Below are 24,045 nucleotides of genomic sequence, written 5' to 3'. Positions count from 1 at the left end.
TGGAATGTTGACTTAGGATCCCCAGCGGCAGTCAGATAAAACATTACACGTCGCATGGTTTAATCTGTCTGGTTGTTTCAAGTGCAGTGTTCTCGGGCTGTTGTTACAATTGGATCATTTAAGGAGTGGCGCATCACCAAACAAAGTCATTGGTAACATTTTACTTGGCCTATGAGAACCATTAGCACCGGCCAATCTGATTACAGTGCATTTCCACACAACACGTTTTTGGGGCGATGAAACAACAGAGCCTCATTCACTTTTCAATGGAAGGAAAACAGGAGTACTGGGCGAGGGGAAGTGGGCGAGGGGAAGTGGGCGAGGGGAAGTAGGGGAGGGGAAGTAGGCGAAGGGGAGTAGGGGAGGGGAAGTAGGGGAGGGGAAGTAGGGGAGGGGAAGTAGGCGAAGGGTAGTAGGGGAGGGGAAGTAGGGGAGGGGAAGTAGGCGAGGGGTAGTAGGGGAGGGGAAGTAGGGGAGGGGAAGTAGGGGAGGGGAAGTAGGGGAGGGGAAGTAGGCGAAGGGTAGTAGGGGAGGGGAAGTAGGGGAGGGGAAGTAGGCGAGGGGTAGTAGGGGAGGGGAAGTAGGCGAGGGGTAGTAGGGGAGGGGTAGTGGGGGAGGGGAAGTAGGCGAGGGGTAGTAGGGGAGGGGTAGTGGGGGAGGGGAAGTAGGGGAGGGGAAGTAGGCGAGGGGTAGTAGGGGAGGGGTAGTGGGGGAGGGGAAGTGGGCGAGGGGAAGTAGGCGAGGGGAAGTAGGGGAGGGGAAGTGGGCGAGGGGAAGTGGGCGAGGGGAAGTAGGGGAGGGGAAGTGGGCGAGGGGAAGTGGGCGAGGGGAAGTAGGCGAGGGGAAGTGGGCGAGGGGAAGTAGACGAGGGGTAGTAGGGGAGGGGAAGTAGGGGAGGGGAAGTAGGCGAGGGGTAGTAGGGGAGGGGTAGTAGGGGAGGGGTAGTAGGGGAGGGGTAGTAGGGGAGGGGTAGTGGGGGAGGGGAAGTGGGCGAGGGGAAGTAGGCGAGGGGTAGTAGGGGAGGGGAAGTAGGGGAGGGGTAGTGGGCGAGGGGAAGTAGGGGAGGGGAAGTAGGCGAGGGGTAGTAGGGGAGGGGTAGTGGGGGAGGGGAAGTGGGCGAGGGGAAGTAGGCGAGGGGTAGTAGGGGAGGGGTAGTGGGGGAGGGGAAGTGGGCGAGGGGAAGTGGGCGAGGGGAAGTAGGGGAGGGGTAGTAGGGGAGGGGTAGTGGGCGAGGGTAAGTGGGCGGGGAGAGGGAACTGAACAGGGTGGGACTAAAGTTGGGTAATGCTCAACTTTATGCAAATCCTCAGAGATATCGCGACGCAATTGACCAATCGAAAGCTCACATAGCTTCCAACCCCTTACTGAATTGGCTGCCAATGGCTGTTGATACGTAGCACTACCTAGCTTGCTTGCTTGTTAGCACCCACATGAGGGCGGGGCTAGCGTGGATAGGTGTGAATGCTCTGTTAGCTGTACCATATAAACAAACGGGGCATGGATGGCTTTGTGTCCTTGGTTGCACCTTAATAAATGACAGAAAAAACAGAAAAACGGATGTCTGTTAAAAAGTAAACACCTATTTTACCGTAGCTACATTTTTTTCTTATAGTGCGTGAATTCGCGGGAAACACTTAAAGGGGTACACACAAATTAATCATCATGAGTAAGGAACTATGAAAATAGTTAGGAAAAAAACGATTTAATCTATAATAAACGTTTGTCACAGGAAATAGATGATTTTGCTGTATGGGTCAGATGAGATGGAGGTCATTACCAATATACAAATAAATTGAAGATTGTAAGTGCAGAATCTTTTATCCCATCAAGGTGTGCCTCAGTTGAAAAAAAGTTGGGAACCACTTTTACACTGCTTGTGTAATTCAGTCTGTGTATTCAGTCTGTGTATTCAGTCTGTGTATTCAGTCTGTGTATTCAGTCTATGTATTCAGTCTGTGTATTCAGTCTATGTATTCAGTCTGTGTATTCAGTCTGTGTATTCAGTCTGTGTATTCAGTCTGTGTATTCAGTCTGTGTATTCAGTCTGTGTATTCAGTCTATGTATTCAGTCTGTGTATTCAGTCTGTGTATTCAGTCTGTGTATTCAGTCTGTGTATTCAGTCTGTGTATTCAGTCTGTGTATTCAGTCTGTGTATTCAGTCTATGTATTCAGTCTATGTATTCAGTCTGTGTATTCAGTCTATATATTCAGTCTGTGTATTCAGTCTGTGTATTCAGTCTGTGTATTCAGTCTATGTATTCAGTCTATGTATTCAGTCTATGTATTCAGTCTGTGTATTCAGTCTATGTATTCAGTCTATGTATTCAGTGTGTGTAATTCAGTCTATGTATTCAGTCTGTGTATTCATTCTGTGTATTCAGTCTGTTTGTTCAGTCTGTGCGTTCAGTCTATGTATTCAGTCTGTGTATTCAGTCTCTGTGTTCAGTCTGTGTGTTCAGTCTGTGTGTTCAGTCTGTGTATTCAGTCTATATATTCAGTCTGTGTATTCAGTCTGTGTATTCAGTCTATGTATTCAGTCTGTGTATTCAGTCTGTGTATTCAGTCTATGTATTCAGTCTATGTAATTAGTGTGTGTTTGTGTGTGTGTGAGTCGATTCATATTTTGTATTTGTGTACGCTTTGCATGAGTGTGTGTATACAGTATACGTTATGCCTGTGTATGTGTGCGTGTGCGTGCGTGCGTGCGTGCGTGCGTGCGTGCGTGTGTGTGTGTGTGTGTGTGTGTGTGTGTGTGTGTGTACTAACTGTCTCAGTATGTTCTGTAATCTGTGGCTCTGGTACTGATTCTCTGTCTGGCTCTAGGTGGTGGAGGAGGGTCCACTGGGCTTGAGGTCTGGCTGCTTAGGGAGTGTCGTCTGTGGGGAGGAGGGCTGAGGAGGCTCCCCTCTCTCCTGGAGGTTCTTCTGATTACGACTGGTCTCCCCCAGGGTCTGCAGCCTCCTCTCCTTCTGCTCCTCCAACCCCCGCCACAGCTCTGCACGCTCACGCTCCCTCTTCAACTCCCTGAGAGAGAGAGAGAGAGAGAGAGAGAGAGAGAGAGAGAGAGAGAGAGAGAGAGAGAGAGAGAGAGAGAGAGAGAGAGAGGGCGAGAGAGAGAGAGAGAGAGAGCAAGAGAGAGAGAGAGAGAGAGAGAGAGAGAGAGAGAGAGAGAGAGAGAGAGAGAGAGAGAGAGAGAGAGAGAGAGAGAGAGTATTATTAATAGTATTATAAATAGCAGACTACATCATTTCCTTGACGAACACAACGTCCTGAGCAGAAGCCAGATTGGATTTCAATTTTTTTTTCGTACAACAGACCACATTTACACCCTCCACACTCTAATTGATAAACAAGTTAACCAAAACAAAGGCAAAATCTACTCGTGTTTTGTAGATTTCAAGAAAGCATTTGATTCAATTTGGCACGAAGGTCTTTTTTATAAACTAATAGAAAGTGGTATTGGAGGGAAAACATATGATTTTATTAAATCAATGTACACTAAAAACAAATGTGCGGTTAAAATTGGCAACAAGCAAACAGACTTCTTCTCTCAGGGGCGGGGAGTGAAACAGGGCTGCCCAATAAGTCCAACATTATTTAACATCTACATTAAGGAATTGGCAAAAACATTAGAAGAATCGGCAGCACCTGGTATCACCCTACACAACACTGAAATCAAGTGTCTGCTGTACGCAGATGACCTGGTGCTGCTGTCTCCCACTAAAGAGGGGTTACAGCAACACCTAGATCATCTTCACAGGTTCTGTCAGACCTGGGCTCTGACCGTTAACCTAAACAAAACAAATATAATGATATTCCAAAAAAGGTCCGGAAATAAGGATGACAAATATAAATTATATTTGGACACAGTTCACAGTTCTATTAGAACACACCAAAAACTACACATATCTAGGACTAAATATCAGCAACACAGGTAGCTTTCACATGGCTGTGAATGAGCTGAGAGACAAAGCAAGAAGAGCATTCTATGCCATTAAACATCAAAGTCGAAATTACAATTACAATCTGGCTCAAAAATTTTCAATCAGTTATAGAACCAATTGCTCTATATGGCGGTGAAGTATGGGGTCCACTCTCTAATAACGAATTTACTAAATGGGACAAACATCCAATTGAAATATTGCATGCAGAGTTTTGCAAGACTGTATTGCAAGTACAAAGAAAAACTCAAAATAACGCATGTAGGGCAGAATTGGGCCAATACCCCCTCCTCATTCGAATAGAAAAAAGAGCCATCAAATTTTACAACCATCTAAAAACAAGTGACCCCAAAACATTCCATCACACAGCTCTACAATGTCAAGAGATGAAACCAGAGAAGAGTCCCCTCAGCCAGCTGGTTCTGAGGCTCAGTTCACCAACCCAAACCAACCCCATAGAGCCTCAGGACAGCCCTCAGAAAATCTGGCCCAACCAAATCATCACAAAACAAAAGGAAAAATATATCACCTATTGGAAAGACACCACAAAAAATCTAAGTAAACTTCAATGCTATTTGGCTCTAAACAGACAGTACATGGTGGCAGACTATCTGACCACTGTGACTGATAGAAAACTGAGGAAAACATTGACTAGGTACAGACTCAGTGAGCACAGTCTGGCTATAGAGACCGGTCATCACAGACAAACCTGGCTGCCCAGAGAGGACAGGCTGTGCTCACTCTGCTCCAGGGGAGAGGTAGAGACAGAGCTGCATTTCCTATTACACTGTGACAAATACTCAGACCTAAGAGAATATTTCTTTCCCAAAATTATAATTCAATACAAAGAATTTGAAACTATAAAAGATGAAGAAAAAATCAAATATTTATTAGGTGAAAAGCCAAAATGTTCAGTTTTGGCAGCCAAATATGTGTCCTCCTGCCACAACCTGAGGGACAGCCAGTGAAAAGTGCAAAGTAATGTTGATAATATTTCCCATCTTGTTTTGTTTTGTCTTTCATACCAGGTCATGTGTCTTCTCAGTCATGTTGAGACTGGTCTACTACTGTTGCTTTAATGTATTGTTGTTCTGATTAATATTGTTGTTGTAGTTGCTGTTAATGGTAATCCCATGTCCACTACTACTATTATTATTGCTGTTGGTCCCACCATTTATTTATATATAAATATATATATATTTTGTACATATATACATATATATTTGATTTAGATTTTTCGATATGTATAATTGAATTGAATTGAGAGAGAGAGAGAGAGAGAGAGAGAGAGAGAGAGAGAGAGAGAGAGAGAGAGAGAGAGAGAGAGAGAGAGAGAGAGAGAGAGAGAGAGAGAGAGAGAGAGAGAGAGAGAGAGAGAGAGAGAGAGAGAGAGAGAGAGAGAGAGAGAGAGAGAGAGACGGAGAGAACGATGGAGCGAGAGATAGAGAAAGAGATCGAGAGAAAAGTGTGAACATACACTCGTATACACACACTAAAGGACACTATCACACACACACTCACTTCTGTTTGTCCACTTTGTAAGAGGCAGTGAGGTCATCAAACAGCTTGCTGTTCATCTCCATAAAGGTCTTCAGAACGTTGTAGATTAGAGAAACTATTGTCCTGCAGAGAGAGAGAGACGGAGGGAGATGGATAGAGAAGGAAAGGGATGGATGGAATTAGAGATATATGGAGAGGTAGGGGAGGGATGGAGGAAAAGTGAAGGACAGAAAGAGTGGAGGTAGGGTTAGAGAAGTATATCTGCGGAGATCATGGAGGTCATACAGACTTAGAGATCAGGCATTATAGGTTAGAGGTCAGGCGTTAGGGGTCAGGGGTTAGGGGTCAGGGGTTAGAGGTTAGAGATCAGGGGTCAGGGGTTAGGTATTAGAGGTCACGGTTTAGGGGTTAGGCGTTCGAGGTCAGGGGTTAGGCATTAGAGGTCACAGTTTAGGGTTTAGGCGTTAGAGATCACAGTTTAGGGGTTAGGCGTTAGAGGTCAGGGGTTAGGGGTTAGAGGTCACAGTTTAGGGGTTAGGCGTTAGAGATCAGGGGTTAGGGGTTAGAGGTCACAGTTTAGGGGTTAGGCGTTAGAGGTCAGGGGTTAGGGGTTAGAGGTCACAGTTTAGGGGTTAGGCGTTAGAGATCAGGGGTTAGAGATCAGAGGTTAGGGGTCAGGCGTTAGAGATCAGGGGTTAGGGGTTAGAGGTCAGGGTTTAGGGGTTAGAGGTCAGGGTTTAGGCGTTAGAGGTCAGGGTTTAGGCGTTAGAGGTCAGGGGTTAGGGGTTAGAGGTCAGGGGTTAGAGGTTAGAGATCAGGGGTTAGGGGTTAGAGGTCAGGGGTTAGAGGTCACTCACTGGTTCCAGTGCTCCTTGGAGACTCTGTAGAGTGTAGTGAAGACCAGCGGTAGAATCACCTGACTGTTCTCCTCTATCAAAGACAGGATGTACTCATTGTTCCAGAAGTACAGAGCCCTCTCTGCTACCTACAACACAGAGAGGTTAAAGTTTAGAGGTTAGGGATCAGAGCCCTCTCTGCTACCTACAACACAGAGAGGTTAAGGGTCAGAGGTTAGGGATCAGAGCCCTCTCTGCTACCTACAACACAGAGAGGTTAAGGGTCAGAGGTTAGGGATCAGAGCCCTCTCTGCTACCTACAACACAGAGAGGTTAAGGGTCAGAGGTTAGGGTTCAGAGCCCTCTCTGCTACCTACAACACAGAGAGGTTAAGGGTCAGAGGTTAGGGTTCAGAGCCCTCTCTGCTACCTACAACACAGAGAGGTTAAGGGTCAGAGGTTAGGGTTCAGAGCCCTCTCTGCTACCTACAATACAGAGAGGTTAAGGGTCAGCGGTTAGGGATCAGAGCCCTCTCTTGGCAGCGCTGTATTTTACAGTCATGATAATAAAACATCATTGAATTGAGTAAAAGAAAGAAAGGGGGGTATGAGATGGACATGGGCAGAGAGAGAGAGAGAGAGAGAGAGAGAGAGAGAGAGAGAGAGAGAGAGAGAGAGAGAGAGAGAGAGAGAAGGGTTGAAAGATGGAGAGGTGAGGAGTGATATCAGAAACTCTGAGTCAGTCAGTTCCTAACCTGGAAGTGTGTGTGTGTGTGTGTGTGTGTGTGTGTGTGTGTGTGTGTGTGTGTGTGTGTGTGTGTGTGTGTGTGTGTGTGTGTGTGTGTGTGTGTGTGTGTGTGTGTGTGTGTGTGTGTGTGTGTGTGTGTGTGTGTGTGCGTGTGTGTGTGTGTACCTGGAAGTGTGGACTTGAGATGCAGGCAGTGATCTGTTTGAAGAGAGGCTCCTGAACACGGATAAACTGAGACGGCTCAATCACATCCAGTATCTCTTCTATCTCCCCTAGGAACATCACCTAGTACACACACACACGCACGCACGCACACACACGCGCGCGCGCGCACGCACATACGCACACACACACACACACACACAGGAAAAACACATGACCTTATACCAAAACAAACCTAAACAGACACACCTGAGTACACACACACACACACACACACACACACACACACACACACACACACACACACACACACACACACACACACACAGATTTGTCACCTCTTTCTGGGTGCAGGTTTTGGGCCAGTACTTGAGCAGCCCTCGTATGATCTGTACAGGACAGAAACAGGAAGTGAAACAGGAAGTGAAACAGGAAGTGAATAGCCTGTGGCCTGGCTGGTCTAGTGTTTTTTCAGAAATACAAAGCCTTACGTATTCTGTGACCGTGGCATCTTTCTCCATGAACTGGACCACACAGTATGCCAGCTGTAGAGGGATAGACAAATACAGCAGGTTAACACACACACACACACACACACACACACACACACACACACACACACACACACACACACACACATTCCGTAGAGTGGGAATACAATAGAATGTAAAACCCTGATCACACCGGATTACAGCGCTAAGGATTGGAGAGAGAAGTTTTCCAAGTCGGAGGCTGCCTCAAGTGTGTGTGTGTGTGTTTTGCGGTTGCCCCTCAGCCCAGCCTCGTTGCCGTGGCGAGTGGGCACCGTGGCGACGGAGTGTGTGTGTGTTTACTTCGGAAGGAGTGATGTCACAGCGTGCCCTGAGGGGATCTGACATATTAGAGTTTATACTCTCCCTCTACCTTTATACTGTCTCCCTACCCCCTCTACCTTTATACTGTCTCTTTACCCCCTCTACCTTTATACTGTCTCCTTACCCCCTCTACCTTTATACTGTCTCCCTACCCCCTCTACCTACCTTTATACTGTCTCCCTACCCCCTCTACCTTTATACTTTCTCCCTACCCCCTCTACCTTAATACTGTCTCCTTACCCCCTCTACCTTTATACTGTCTCGTTACCCCCTCTACCTTTATACTGTCTCCCTACCCCCTCTACCTACCTTTATACTGTCTCCCTACCCCCTCTACCTTTATACTTTCTCCCTACCCCCTCTACCTTTATACTGTCTCCTTACCCCCTCTACCTTTATACTGTCTCCCTACCCTCTACCTACCTTTATACTTTCTCCCTACCCCCTCTACCTTTATACTGTCTCCTTACCCCCTCTACCTTTATACTGTCTCCCTACCCCCTCTACCTTTATACTGTCTCTTTACCCCCTCTACCTTTATACTGTCTCCCTACCCCCTCTACCTTTATACTGTCTCCTTACCCCCTCTACCTTTATACTGTCTCCCTACCCCCTCTACCTTTTATACTGTCTTTATACTGTCTCCCTACCCACTCTACCTTTATACTTTCTCCTTACCCCCTCTACCTTTATACTGTCTCCCTACCCCCTCTACCTTTATACTGTCTCCCTACCCCCTCTACCTTTATACTGTCTCCCTACCCCCTCTACCTACCTTTATACTTTCTCCCTACCCCCTCTACCTTTATACTGTCTCCCTACCCCCTCTACCTACCTTTATACTTTCTCCCTACCCCCTCTACCTTTATACTTTCTCCTTACCCCCTCCACCTTTATACTGTCTCCCTACCCCCTCTACCTTTATACTGTCTCCTTACCCCCTCTACCTTTATACTGTCTCCTTACCCCCTCTACCTTTATACTTTCTCCTTACCCCCTCTACCTTTATACTGTCTCCCTACCCCCTCTACCTTTATACTGTCTCCCTACCCTCTCTACCTTTATACTGTCTCCCTACCCCCTCTACCTTTATACTTTCTCCTTACCCCCTCTACCTTTATACTGTCTCCTTACCCCCTCTACCTTTATACTTTCTCCTTACCCCCTCTACCTTTATACTGTCTCCCTACCCCCTCTACCTTTATACTGTCTCCCTACCCTCTCTACCTTTATACTGTCTCCCTACCCCCTCTACCTTTATACTTTCTCCTTACCCCCTCTACCTTTATACTGTCTCCCTACCCCCTCTACCTTTATACTGTCTCCCTACCCCCTCTACCTTTATACTGTCTCCCTACACCCTCTACCTTTATACTGTCTCCCTACCCCCTCTACCTTTAAACTGTCTCCCTACCCCCTCTACCTTTAAACTGTCTCCCTACCCCCTCTACCTTTATACTGTCTCCCTACCCCCTCTACATTTATACTGTCTCCCTACCCCCTCTACCTTTATACTGTGTGTCTCTCTCTCTGTCTCTCTCTCTCTCTCCCTATGTCTCTGTCTCTCTCTCTGTCTCTCTCTCTCTCTGTCTCTCTCTGTCTCGCTGTCTCTCTCTGTGTGTCTCCCTTTCTCTCTGCCTTCCTCTCAGTTTCTTTCCCTCTCTCCATCCATCTTTCTCTCCATATCTCTTTGTCTTTTTCACTTTTCTTTCTCTCTTCATCCCTAACTTTCTCCATCCATCTCCCTCCCTCTCTTTCTCTCGCTCTCCCCATCCTTCCATCCCTTTCTTTCGCCGAGGGGTGAGGTAGAGGGTGAAAGGAGCGAGGGATGAATGAGTAAAGCAGGAAAGAATGAGTGATTAAAATGAGACGACAGGAGTTAAACCGTTTAACGTATTAGTCAGATTAGTGACAAGCACAGGGTAAATACACAGTTGGATTCTGTTGTTAGGTGAGGGATTATGGGTATTGTAGTCTGTTTGGATAGGGTTTAGGAGATGTGACACTACTAATACAATATATTAATAATATACTATGTACTATGTAGGGAATAGTGTCCCATTTGAGTGAATGGAGATTGGTAATCGTGCTCTTTCTCTCTCTCTGTGTATGTTAATACAAAATACATGGATCTGAACAGTGGGAGTCTGATTAAATAAATGTAGGTCAAATAGATGTTAGATTCAGAACACACACACACACACACACACTTCAACAGAGATGAACACACACACACACCTCAAGGATGGGTTCTAACATAACTAGGATGGGTTCTAATATGACTAGGATGGGTTCTAATATGACATGGATGGGTTCTAAGATAACTAGGATGGGTTCTAACACGACTAGGATGGGATGTAATATAACAAGGATGGGTTCTAATATGACATGGATGCATTCTAATATGACTAGGATGGGTTCTAATATGACTAGGATGGGTTCTAACATAACTAGGATGGGTTCTAACACGACTAGGATGGGATGTAATATAACAAGGATGGGTTCTAACATAACTGGGATGGGTTCTAACACGACTAGGATGGGATGTAATATAACAAGGATGGGTTCTAACATAACTGGGATGGGTTCTAACATGACTAGGATTGGTTCTAACATAACTAGGATGGGTTCTAACACGACTAGGATGGGATGTAAAATAACAAGGATGGGTTCTAACATAACTGGGATGGGTTCTAACATAACTAGGATGGGTTCTCACATAACTAGGATGGGTTCTAATATGACTAGGATGGGTTCTAATATGACTATGATGGGTTCTAACATAACTAGTATGGGTTCTAATATGACTAGGATGGGTTCTCACATAACTAGCATGGGTTCTAATATGAATAGGATGGGATCTAATATGACTAGGATGGGTTCTAATATGACATGGATGCGTTCTAATATGACTAGGATTGGTTCTGAGATAACTAGGATGGGTTCTAACATGACTAAGATGGGTTCTAATATGACTAGGATGGGTTCTAATATGACTAGGATGGGTTCTAATATGACTAGGATAGGTTCTAATATGACTAGGATGGGTTCTAATATGACTAGGATGGGTTCTAATATAACTAGCATGGGTTCTAATATGACTAGGATGGGTTCTAACATGACTAGGATGGGTTCTAATATGACTAGGATGGGTTCTAATATAACTAGCATGGGTTCTAATATGAATAGCATGGGTTCTAACATGACTAGGATGGGATCTAATATGACTAGGATGGGTTCTAATATAACTAGCATGGGTTCTAATATGACATGGATGGGATCTAATATGACTAGGATGGGTTCTAATATAACTAGCATGGGTTCTAATATGACTAGGATAGGTTCTAATATGACTAGGATGGATTCTAATATGACTAGGATGGGTTCTAATATGACTATGATTGGTTCTAATATGACTATGATTGGTTCTAATATGACTAGGATGGGTTCTAATATAACTAGCATGGGTTCTAATATGACTAGGATAGGTTCTAATATGACTAGGATGAGTTCTAATATGACTAGGATGGGTTCTAATATAACTAGCATGGGTTCTAATATGACTAGGATTGGTTATAATATGACTAGGATGGGTTCTAATATAACTAGCATGGGTTCTAATATGACTAGGATGGGTTCTAATATAACTAGCATGGGTTCTAATATAACTAGCATGGGTTCTAATATGACTAGGATGGGTTCTAATATAACTATGATTGGTTCTAATATGACTAGGATGGGTTCTAATATAACTAGCATGGGTTCTAATATGACTAGGATGGGTTCTAATATAACTAGCATGGGTTCTAATATGACTAGGATAGGTTCTAATATAACTAGCATGGGTTCTAATATGACTAGGATTGGTTCTGAGATAACTAGGATGGGTTCTAACATGACTAAGATGGGTTCTAATATGACTAGGATGGGTTCTAATATGACTAGGATGGGTTCTAATATGACTAGGATAGGTTCTAATATGACTAGGATGGGATCTAATATGACTAGGATGGGTTCTAATATAACTAGCATGGGTTCTAATATGACTAGGATAGGTTCTAATATGACTAGGATGGGTTCTAATATGACTAGGATGGGTTCTAATATGACTATGATTGGTTCTAATATGACTATGATTGGTTCTAATATGACTAGGATGGGTTCTAATATAACTAGCATGGGTTCTAATATGACTAGGATAGGTTCTAATATGACTAGGATGGGTTCTAATATGACTAGGATGGGTTCTAATATAACTAGCATGGGTTCTAATATGACTAGGATTGGTTCTAATATGACTAGGATGGGTTCTAATATAACTAGCATGGGTTCTAATATGACTAGGATGGGTTCTAATATAACTAGCATGGGTTCTAATATAACTAACATGGGTTCTAATATGACTAGGATGGGTTCTAATATAACTATGATTGGTTCTAATATGACTAGGATGGGTTCTAATATAACTAGCATGGGTTCTAATATGACTAGGATGGGTTCTAATATAACTAGCATGGGTTCTAATATGACTAGGATAGGTTCTAATATGACTAGCATGGGTTCTAATATGACTAGGATGGGATCTAATATGACTAGGATGGGATCTAATATGACTAGGATGGGTTCTAATATGACTAGGATAGGTTCTAATATGACTAGCATGGGTTCTAATATGACTAGGATGGGATCTAATATGACTAGGATGGGATCTAATATGACTAGGATGGGTTCTAATATAACTAGCATGGGTTCTAATATGACTAGGATAGGTTCTAATATGACTAGGATGGGTTCTAATATGACTAGGATGGGTTCTAATATAACTAGCATGGGTTCTAATATGACTAGGATGGGATCTAATATGACTAGGATGGGATCTAATATGGCTAGGATGGGTTCTAATATAACTAGCATGGGTTCTAATATGACTAGGATAGGTTCTAATATGACTAGGATGGGTTCTAATATGACTAGGATGGGTTCTAATATAACTAGCATGGGTTCTAATATGACTAGGATAGGTTCTAATATGACTAGGATGGGTTCTAATATGACTAGGATGGGTTCTAATATAACTAGCATGGGTTCTAATATGACTAGGATTGGTTCTAATATGACTAGGATTGGTTCTAATATAACTAGGATTGGTTCTAATATGACTAGGATGGGTTCTAATATGACTAGGATGGGTTCTAATATGACTATGATTGGTTCTAATATGACTAGGATGGGTTCTAATATAACTAGCATGGGTTCTAATATGACTAGGATAGGTTCTAATATGACTAGGATGGGTTCTAATATAACTAGCATGGGTTCTAATATGACTAGGATTGGTTCTAATATGACTAGGATGGGTTCTAATATAACTAGCATGGGTTCTAATATGACTAGGATGGGTTCTAATATAACTAGCATGGGTTCTAATATAACTAGCATGGGTTCTAATATGACTAGGATGGGTTCTAATATAACTATGATTGGTTCTAATATGACTAGGATGGGTTCTAATATAACTAGCATGGGTTCTAATATGACTAGGATGGGTTCTAATATAACTAGCATGGGTTCTAATATGACTAGGATAGGTTCTAATATGACTAGGATGGGTTCTAATATGACTAGGATGGATTCTAATATGACTAGGATTGGTTCTAATATGACTAGGATGGGTTCTAATATGACTAGGATGGGTTCTAATATGACTATGATTGGTTCTAATATGACTAGGATGGGTTCTAATATGACTAGGATGGGTTCTATGACATGGATGGGTTCTAATATGACTAGGATGGGTTCTATGACATGGATGGGTTCTAATATGACTAGGATGGGTTCTAATATGACTAGGATGGGTTCTAATATGACTAGGATGGGTTCTAATATGACTAGGATGGGATCTAATATGACTAGGATGGGTTCTAATATGACTAGGATGGGTTCTAATATGACTGTGATGGGTTCTAATATGACTGTGATGGGTTCTAATATGACTAGAATGGGTTCTAATATGACTGTGATGGGTTCTAATATGACTAGGATGGGTTCTAATATGACTAGGATGGGTTCTAATATGACTAGGATGGGTTCTAATATGACTAGGATGGGTTCTAATATGACTAGGATGGGTTCTAATATGACTAGGATGGGTTCTAATATGACTAGGATGGGTTCTAATATAACTAGCATGGGTTCTAATATGACTAGGATAGGTTCTAATATGACTAGGATGGGTTCTAATATAACTAGCATGGGTTCTAATATGACTAGGATTGGTTCTAATATGACTAGGATGGGTTCTAATATAACTAGCATGGGTTCTAATATGACTAGGATGGGTTCTAATATAACTAGCATGGGTTCTAATATAACTAGCATGGGTTCTAATATGACTAGGATGGGTTCTAATATAACTATGATTGGTTCTAATATGACTAGGATGGGTTCTAATATAACTAGCATGGGTTCTAATATGACTAGGATGGGTTCTAATATAACTAGCATGGGTTCTAATATGACTAGGATAGGTTCTAATATGACTAGGATGGGTTCTAATATGACTAGGATGGATTCTAATATGACTAGGATTGGTTCTAATATGACTAGGATGGGTTCTAATATGACTAGGATGGGTTCTAATATGACTATGATTGGTTCTAATATGACTAGGATGGGTTCTAATATGACTAGGATGGGTTCTATGACATGGATGGGTTCTAATATGACTAGGATGGGTTCTATGACATGGATGGGTTCTAATATGACTAGGATGGGTTCTAATATGACTAGGATGGGTTCTAATATAACTAGCATGGGTTCTAATATGACTAGGATAGGTTCTAATATGACTAGGATGGGTTCTAATATGACTAGGATGGGTTCTAATATAACTAGCATGGGTTCTAATATGACTAGGATTGGTTCTAATATGACTAGGATTGGTTCTAATATAACTAGGATTGGTTCTAATATGACTAGGATGGGTTCTAATATGACTAGGATGGGTTCTAATATGACTATGATTGGTTCTAATATGACTAGGATGGGTTCTAATATAACTAGCATGGGTTCTAATATGACTAGGATAGGTTCTAATATGACTAGGATGGGTTCTAATATAACTAGCATGGGTTCTAATATGACTAGGATTGGTTCTAATATGACTAGGATGGGTTCTAATATAACTAGCATGGGTTCTAATATGACTAGGATGGGTTCTAATATAACTAGCATGGGTTCTAATATAACTAGCATGGGTTCTAATATGACTAGGATGGGTTCTAATATAACTATGATTGGTTCTAATATGACTAGGATGGGTTCTAATATAACTAGCATGGGTTCTAATATGACTAGGATGGGTTCTAATATAACTAGCATGGGTTCTAATATGACTAGGATAGGTTCTAATATGACTAGGATGGGTTCTAATATGACTAGGATGGATTCTAATATGACTAGGATTGGTTCTAATATGACTAGGATGGGTTCTAATATGACTAGGATGGGTTCTAATATGACTATGATTGGTTCTAATATGACTAGGATGGGTTCTAATATGACTAGGATGGGTTCTATGACATGGATGGGTTCTAATATGACTAGGATGGGTTCTATGACATGGATGGGTTCTAATATGACTAGGATGGGTTCTAATATGACTAGGATGGGTTCTAATATGACTAGGATGGGTTCTAATATGACTAGGATGGGATCTAATATGACTAGGATGGGTTCTAATATGACTAGGATGGGTTCTAATATGACTGTGATGGGTTCTAATATGACTGTGATGGGTTCTAATATGACTAGAATGGGTTCTAATATGACTGTGATGGGTTCTAATATGACTAGGATGGGTTCTAATATGACTAGGATGGGTTCTAATATGACTAGGATGGGTTCTAATATGACTAGGATGGGTTCTAATATGACTAGGATGGGTTCTAATATGACTAGGATGGGTTCTAATATGACTAGGATGGGTTCTAATATAACTAGCATGGGTTCTAATATGACTAGGATAGGTTCTAATATGACTAGGATGGGTTCTAATATAACTAGCATGGGTTCTAATATGACTAGGATTGGTTCTAATATGACTAGGATGGGTTCTAATATAACTAGCATGGGTTCTAATATGACTAGGATGGGTTCTAATATAACTAGCATGGGTTCTAATATAACTAGCATGGGTTCTAATATGACTAGGATGGGTTCTAATATAACTATGATTGGTTCTAATATGACTAGGATGGGTTCTAATATAACTAGCATGGGTTCTAATATGACTAGGATGGGTTCTAATATAACTAGCATGGGTTCTAATATGACTAGGATAGGTTCTAATATGACTAGGATGGGTTCTAATATGACTAGGATGGGTTCTAATATGACTAGGATTGGTTCTAATATGACTAGGATGGGTTCTAATATGACTAGGATGGGTTCTAATATGACTATGATTGGTTCTAATATGACTAGGATGGGTTCTAATATGACTAGGATGGGTTCTATGACATGGATGGGTTCTAATATGACTAGGATGGGTTCTATGACATGGATGGGTTCTAATATGACTAGGATGGGTTCTAATATGACTAGGATGGGTTCTAATATGACTAGGATGGGTTCTAATATGACTAGGATGGGATCTAATATGACTAGGATGGGTTCTAATATGACTAGGATGGGTTCTAATATGACTGTGATGGGTTCTAATATGACTGTGATGGGTTCTAATATGACTAGAATGGGTTCTAATATGACTGTGATGGGTTCTAATATGACTAGGATGGGTTCTAATATGACTAGGATGGGTTCTAATATGACTAGGATGGGTTCTAATATGACTAGGATGGGATCTAATATGACTAGGATGGGTTCTAATATGACTAGGATGGGTTCTAATATGACTGTGATGGGTTCTAATATGACTAGAATGGGTTCTAATATGACTGTGATGGGTTCTAATATGACTAGGATGGGTTCTAATATGACTAGAATGGGTTCTAATATGACTGTGATGGGTTCTAATATGACTAGGATTGGTTCTGAGATAACTAGGATTGGTTCTAATATGACTAGGATGGGTTCTAATATGACTAGGATGGGTTCTAATATGACTAGGATGGGTTCTAATATGACTAGGATGGGTTCTAATATGACTAGGATTGGTTCTAATATGACTAGGATGGGATCTAATATGACTATGATGGGTTCTAATATAACTGTGATGGGTTCTAATATGACTAGGATGGGTTCTAATATAACTAGGATTGGTTCTAATATGACTAGGATAGGTTCTAATATGACTAGGATGGGATCTAATATGACTATGATGGGTTCTAATATGACTGTGATGGGTTCTAACATGACTATGATGGGTTCTAACATGACTAGGATGGGTTCTAATATGACTAGGATGGGTTCTAATATGACTAGGATTGTGCCTTTGGCCTCTGGACAACGAAAGAAAGGTGATATGAAAAGCAATAGAACCGGAGAGAAACGGCATATTGGTGGATAGCGGTGCTGCGGCTTGAATCACACAACCCACAGTTCCCGTGGTTAAATCCGATAAATGGCATATGAAGAAGTCTTTCATAGGCAGCGCGTGACAAAACACCTAGCTGATTATTGAGTTGCGGCTGTCAGTGAAAAACATCTAACATAGGTGTGAAGGTGATGTGTCTTGAGTATCATTACACATTTTGAGACGAGAAGAGTCTGTAGGGCAGATAGCCTCTCCCCAGACTGCGCTGAGCTGTTTCCCCGCCAGTTCTTCTGCATTTGTTGTTTCATGTTAATGTACCCTTTGATTTTTGATTTTGATCAATTCTACATTAGATATGTCACCAGCAGTAAATGTACTGATAATCTCAGTCATGTGATTACATTAATGTATGTTAATGCATTGTATTACTATTTACGCCTACAGTCATTTAGCGTTCTCATTCTCGGGGAGTAGAAACATTGTTTGCACAGTTCACAACCTGCTACACTTGTGAGAAACACGTTTTTGATTCATTTCATAACCATCATTTACGAGTTGTCCATTTTTTTCATTGTCTTTTGTTTGGAGTGCTCCATGTGAGCAATGATCGTGGGTCTGGTGTCTCTGTCTTGTTCGTGATGCACGCATGGAAGTAGTCTACCTGGGTCTGCTGCATGCAAATTTAATTTCTGATTGTCTTAACTCTACCATGTCCACTCCTAACAAGCTGAGCTTCTCACTAATTATTTTCTTCCCCTCATACAGGAAGTCAACAAAGTCTCTCTTTTCTTTACACCCATTGGGAATGACAGTCTAATCGTTTCTCACAGTAGGCCTATTTGAAAAATCTTTCCCAACATTCTCCCCCTCGATAATCACCAAGCCTCGGTGTGAAAGAACAACATGATCCCAGATATCCAGTGGAAACGTCATAAAATAGCCTTCCTCTTTCCCTGAAGTAAAAATAGCTGTCTGTTCTGAGCTCATCGGTGCAGGAAACGTTGAGCGCCAGAATAGGCTAGTTGATACAATGTTGGAAGTTCGCTAGAAATAGCGCAAGTCAAGACAGATAGAACCGGAGGCAGACAGGCGGAGTAGAGAGATGAATGTGACTGAAAGAACCTGAATTTGTATCGGTAGACTATATTTTCTACTGTTTTTATTGGTTGGTTTATCTATATTTACTTAGTTGACAATGAACGTTATAGGCCAACAGCTGCATTGGCCATCTCTTGAGTTCCATGAGCTCGTTTCTACAGCCACCAATGGATCACGCTATTTCAATGTGTTCATATGGCAGAGACTGATGCTCTGGCATTAGATTCCTTTAAACTTTTCGATTTTTAATAATTTTACTACAGATTTTTATTACTAACCAGGTGACAATGATTTTGAGACACGAAAACATAATTATTGAAATTAAACTGTTCCACGAAAATGTGCATATGAAAATCCCAACTGGCATGCAGACTGGTTGAAATGGTAGGATAAATTGTAGGCTATGCTTCCGCAAACATGAAACTCACGCGCTGTCTATGAAGTCTTTATAAAACAATTGCCTCCACATTTCTATGCTGGGATTTGCTAGGCGATGATGTGCCTCATGATATGAAGTCAGACAATGAACTATGTTTTCAACATGGCTCCAGCTGACATTTTAAAGTGGTGGGTGACGCGCTGATAGGCTGCCTAATTTAGTTGTTTTTACTGGTCAATTTGGCCGGAAACAATTGTATTTATTAGCTTAACATGCGGCAGTTATCGGCTAATGAAAACCCTGACGGTATATACAGATTGAATAGAACTCAACATGTTTTAAACACAGATACATTTACATAGACACACACACACATTCACAGATACTGGTGTGTGTGTGTGTGTGTGTCAGAGGATGGTGTGACTTGTTCTGGATCTGCAGCCAGTGTGTCTGTAGTGTGACTCGAGGCCGCTCTCCAGTGGTCATGGGTACACATTGCAGTCTCTAATATATATTTTATTTTACCTCTATTTAACTAGGCAAGTCAGTTAAGAACAAATTCTTATTTTCAATGACGGCCTAGGAACAGTGGGTTAACTGCCTTGTTCAGGGGCAGAATGACAGATTTTTACCTTGTCAGCTCGGGGATTCGATCTTGCAACCTTCTGGTTACTAGTCCAACGATCTAACCACTAGGCTACTTGGCACCCCAGGTAGCCTATTTAACACTTAGTACTGGGGATCAGTGAGAGAGAGAGAAAGACAGAGAGAGAGAGGGAGTCTGTCTTTATGTGCGTGACTGACCTGTGCATGGAAGATGGACAGGGACTTGGCTGTGTGTAGAGGGATCAGGACTCGAACCAGGAACTGCTTGTGTTCCGACTTCAGGGGTAGCGCAAACCCGTTTATAATGCTGTAGAGGGGGGTGGGGGGGGGGGGACAGAGAGCGATAGAGAAAGAGAGAGAGATAGAGGGAGGGAGAGAGATGATTAGAGAGCAGATTGGGAGACGGGGACGTTTGGGTGGGTAGATGTGGAGAAAAGATGGAGAGAAAGAGAGAGGGCGATGGAAAAAGGAGTGAGAGAAAGAAAATTAAAGAGGGGAGAGGTAGAGGAAGAGCAACAGCGGGGAGGAAGAGTGGGAGGAGAAAAAGAGGAGAGGAGGAAAAAGGGATAATATCTTGTCATCACCACCTCTCTCCCTCTCTCTTTCTCCGTCCCTCCCTCTCTCTCTCTCTCTACCTCTTCCCTCTCTCTTTCCCCTCTCTCTCTCTTTACCCCTCCCTCCCTCTCTCTCTCTCTACCTCTTCCCTCTCTCTTTCCCCTCTCTCTCTCTTTACCCCCCCTCTCTTTCCCCTCTCTCTCTCTTTACCCCTCCCTCTCTCTCTACCTCTTCCCTCTCTCTTTCCCCTCTCTCTCTCTTTACCCCTCCCTCTCTCTCTCTCTCTCTCTCTCTCTCTACCTCTTCCCTCTCTCTCTTTCCCCTCTCTCTCTCTTTACCCCTCCCTCTCTCTCTACCTCTTCCCTCTCTCTTTCCCCTCTCTCTCTCTTTACCCCTCCCTCTCTCTCTCTCTCTCTCTCTCTCTCTACCTCTTCCCTCTCTCTCTTTCCCCTCTCTCTCTCTTTATCCCTCCCTCTCTCTCTACCTCTTCCCTCCCTCTCTCTCCTCTCTCTCCTCTCTCTCTCGCTGTACCCCTCCCTCTCCATCTCTTCTATCTATCAGTGAGTGAGTGGATCTATAAATACTCAGTCAGCATCAATCTGGAACACAGACCTCCTCCTTCCCCCAAAACACTGACTCACTCCCTCCTTCACTCACTGGTTCACCCTCCTTTCTCTCTATCCCCTCTCCCTCTCCTCCCTCTCTCTCTCCCCTCCTCCCTCTCTCCCCTCCTCTCTCCCCTCCTCCCTCTCTCCCCTCCTCTATCTCTCTCTCCCCTCCTCCCTCTCCCCTCCTCTCTCTCCCCTCCTCCCTCTCTCCCCTCCTCCCTCTCTCCCCTCCCCCTCTCTCTCCCCTCCTCCCTCTCTCCCCTCCTCTCTCTCTCCCCTCCTCTCTCTCCCCTCCTCCCTCTCTCCCCTCCTCCCTCTCTCCCCTCCTCTCTCTCTCCCCTCCTCCTCTCTCTCCCCTCCTCCCGCTCTCCCCTCCTCCCTCTCTCCCCTCCTCTCTCTCTCCCCTCCTCTCTCTCCCCTCCTCCCTCTCTCCCCTCCTCCCTCTCTCCCCTCCTCTCTCTCTCCCCTCCTCCCTCTCTCCCCTCCTCTCTCTCTCCCCTCCTCTCTCTCTCCCCTCCTCTCCCTCTCCCCTCCTCCCTCTCTCCCCTCCTCCCTCTCTCCCCCTCTCTCTCTCCCCTCCTCCCTCTCTCCCCCTCTCTCTCTCCCCTCCTCTCTCTCCCCTCTGTAAGTTAGGTTTATGTGTTAATCAAGTCAGTGGAGAAACAAAAAACCACGTTCAGTTATGAAGGAACAAACCTTCACCAGGACTGTGGATCTGGAGGGCCTTGTGCACCCCATAGAAACTATGTACAGAGGTAAAGATGAACAGATGTGCAGATACACCAGATGTAAAGATGTACAGATAAAAAGAACACACCTGATGTAAAGATAAAGAGAACACACCTGATGTGAAGATAAAGAGAACACACCTGATGTGAAGATAAAGAGAACACACCAGATGTAAAGATGTACAGATAAAGAGAACACACCTGATGTGAAGATAAAGAGAACACACCTGATGTAAAGATGTACAGATAAAGAGAACACACCAGATGTAAAGATGTACAGATAAAGAGAACACACCAGATGTAAAGATGTACAGATAAAAAGAACACACCAGATGTAAAGATGTACAGATAAAAAGAACACACCTGATGTAAAGATGTACAGATAAAGAGAACACACCTGATGTAAAGATAAAAAGAACACACCTGATGTAAAGATGTACAGATAAAGAGAACACACCTGATGTAAAGATGTAAAGCTAAAGAGAACACACCTGATGTAAAGATGTAAAGATAAAGAGAACACACCTGATGTAAAGATGTAAAGATAAAAAGAACACACCTGATGTAAAGATGTAAAGATAAAGAGAACACACCTGATGTAAAGATAAAGAGAACACACCTGATGTAAAGATGTAAAGATAAAGAGAACACACCTGATGTAAAGATAAAGAGAACACACCTGATGTAAAGATGTAAAGATAAAGAGAACACACCTGATGTAAAGATGCAAAGATAAAGAGAACACACCTGATGTAAAGATGTAAAGATAAAGAGAACACACCTGAGGTAAAGATGTAAAGATAAAGAGAACACACCTGATGTAAATATGTAAAGATAAAGAGAACACACCTGATGTAAAGATAAAGAGAACACCTGATGTAAAGATAAAAAGAACACACCTGATGTAAAGATAAAGAGAACACACCTGATGTAAAGATGTAAAGATAAAGAGAACACACCTGATGTAAAGATAAAGAGAACACACCTGATGTAAAGATGTAAAGATAAAGAGAACACACCTGATGTAAAGATAAAGAGAACACATCTGTTGTAAAGATGTAAAGAACACACCTGATGTAAAGATGTAAAGATAAAGAGAACACACCTGATGTAAAGATAAAAAGAACACACCTGATGTAAAGATAAAAAGAACACACCTGATGTAAAGATGTACAGATAAAGAGAACACACCTGATGTAAAGATGTACAGATAAAGAGAACACACCTGATGTAAAGATAAAGAGAACACACCTGATGTAAAGATGTACAGATAAAGAGAACACACCTGATGTAAAGATGTACAGATAAAGAGAACACATCTGACGTAAAGATGTACAGATAAAGAGAACACATCTGACGTAAAGATGTACAGATAAAGAGAACACACCTGATGTAAAGATAAAGAGAACACACCTGATGTAAAGATAAACAGAACACACCTGATGTACAGATGTAAAGATAAAGAGAACACACCTGATGTAAAGATAAAGAGAACACACCTGATGTAAAGATGTAAAGATAAAGAGAACACACCTGATGTAAAGATGTAAAGATAAAGAGAACACACCTGATGTAAAGATGTAAAGATAAAGAGAACACACCTGATGTAAAGATAAAGAGAACACACCTGATGTAAAGATGTAAAGATAAAGAGAACACACCTGATGTAAAGATAAAGAGAACACATCTGTTGTAAAGATGTAAAGAACACACCTGATGTAAAGATAAAAAGAACACACCTGATGTAAAGATAAAAAGAACACACCTGATGTAAAGATGTACAGATAAAGAGAACACACCTGATGTAAAGATGTACAGATAAAGAGAACACACCTGATGTAAAGATAAAGAGAACACACCTGATGTAAAGATGTACAGATAAAGAGAACACACCTGATGTAAAGATGTACAGATAAAGAGAACACATCTGACGTAAAGATGTACAGATAAAGAGAACACATCTGACGTAAAGATGTACAGATAAAGAGAACACACCTGATGTAAAGATAAAGAGAACACACCTGATGTAAAGATAAACAGAACACACCTGATGTACAGATGTAAAGATAAAGAGAACACACCTGATGTAAAGATAAAGAGAACACACCTGATGTAAAGATGTAAAGATAAAGAGAACACACCTGATGTAAAGATGTAAAGATAAAGAGAACACACCTGATGTAAAGATAAAGATAACACACCTGATGTAAAGATGTAAAGATAAAGAGAACACACCTGATGTACAGATAAAGAGAACACACCTGATGTAAAGATAAAGAGAACACACCTGATGTAAAGATGTACAGATAAAGAGAACACACCTGATGTAAAGATAAAGAGAACACACCTGATGTAAAGATGTAAAGATAAAGAGAACACATCTGATGTAAAGATGTAAAGATAAAGAGAACACATCTGATATAAAGATGTAAAGATAAAGAGAACACACCTGATGTTAAGATGTAAAGATAAAGAGAACACACCTGATGTAAAGATGTAAAGATAAAGAGAACACACCTGATGTAAAGATGTAC

General features: G+C 42.2%; 2 protein-coding genes across 2 annotated transcripts in view; both read right to left on the bottom strand.

The window, feature by feature from the left end:
* Window positions 1-252: 252 nt before the first annotated feature.
* On the bottom strand, window positions 253-1,482 carry LOC139561605 (uncharacterized). Its single transcript, XM_071378826.1, has 2 exons — window positions 1,431-1,482; window positions 253-1,256 (listed from the first exon to the last, which is right to left on the bottom strand). Exons 1-2 carry the CDS (start codon window positions 1,480-1,482, stop codon window positions 253-255), a joined length of 1,056 nt encoding a protein of 351 aa, XP_071234927.1.
* Window positions 1,483-1,686: 204 nt separating this feature from the next.
* Window positions 1,687-24,045, bottom strand: part of ppp2r5b (protein phosphatase 2, regulatory subunit B', beta) — a 67,895-nt gene continuing 45,536 nt past the window's right edge. The window contains exons 7-13 of the mRNA XM_071378544.1: window positions 19,819-19,927; window positions 7,679-7,732; window positions 7,526-7,576; window positions 7,191-7,310; window positions 6,300-6,427; window positions 5,464-5,565; window positions 1,687-3,025 (exon numbers count right to left, since the gene is read on the bottom strand). Of these exons, the coding sequence (XP_071234645.1) occupies window positions 2,821-3,025; window positions 5,464-5,565; window positions 6,300-6,427; window positions 7,191-7,310; window positions 7,526-7,576; window positions 7,679-7,732; window positions 19,819-19,927 (769 nt within the window). The 3' untranslated portion in view covers window positions 1,687-2,820. The remainder of the gene's footprint in view (window positions 3,026-5,463; window positions 5,566-6,299; window positions 6,428-7,190; window positions 7,311-7,525; window positions 7,577-7,678; window positions 7,733-19,818; window positions 19,928-24,045) is intronic.

This window comes from Salvelinus alpinus, chromosome 31, assembly GCF_045679555.1.
Source record: "Salvelinus alpinus chromosome 31, SLU_Salpinus.1, whole genome shotgun sequence".
Lineage (NCBI taxonomy): Eukaryota > Metazoa > Chordata > Actinopteri > Salmoniformes > Salmonidae > Salvelinus > Salvelinus alpinus.
Note: the sequence above shows the minus strand (reverse complement) of the source record. Positions and strands in the feature narration are given on the sequence as shown.

Bases quoted from the DNA above. Each gene is read 5' to 3' on its own strand.
- LOC139561605 (XM_071378826.1), bottom strand. From the start codon at position 1,482: ATGGTACAGCTAACAGAGCATTCACACCTATCCACGCTAGCCCCGCCC. The intron at 1,257-1,430 runs GTGGGTGCTAAC...CACCCTGTTCAG, and splicing joins CACGCTAGCCCCGCCCTCAT to TTCCCTCTCCCCGCCCACTT.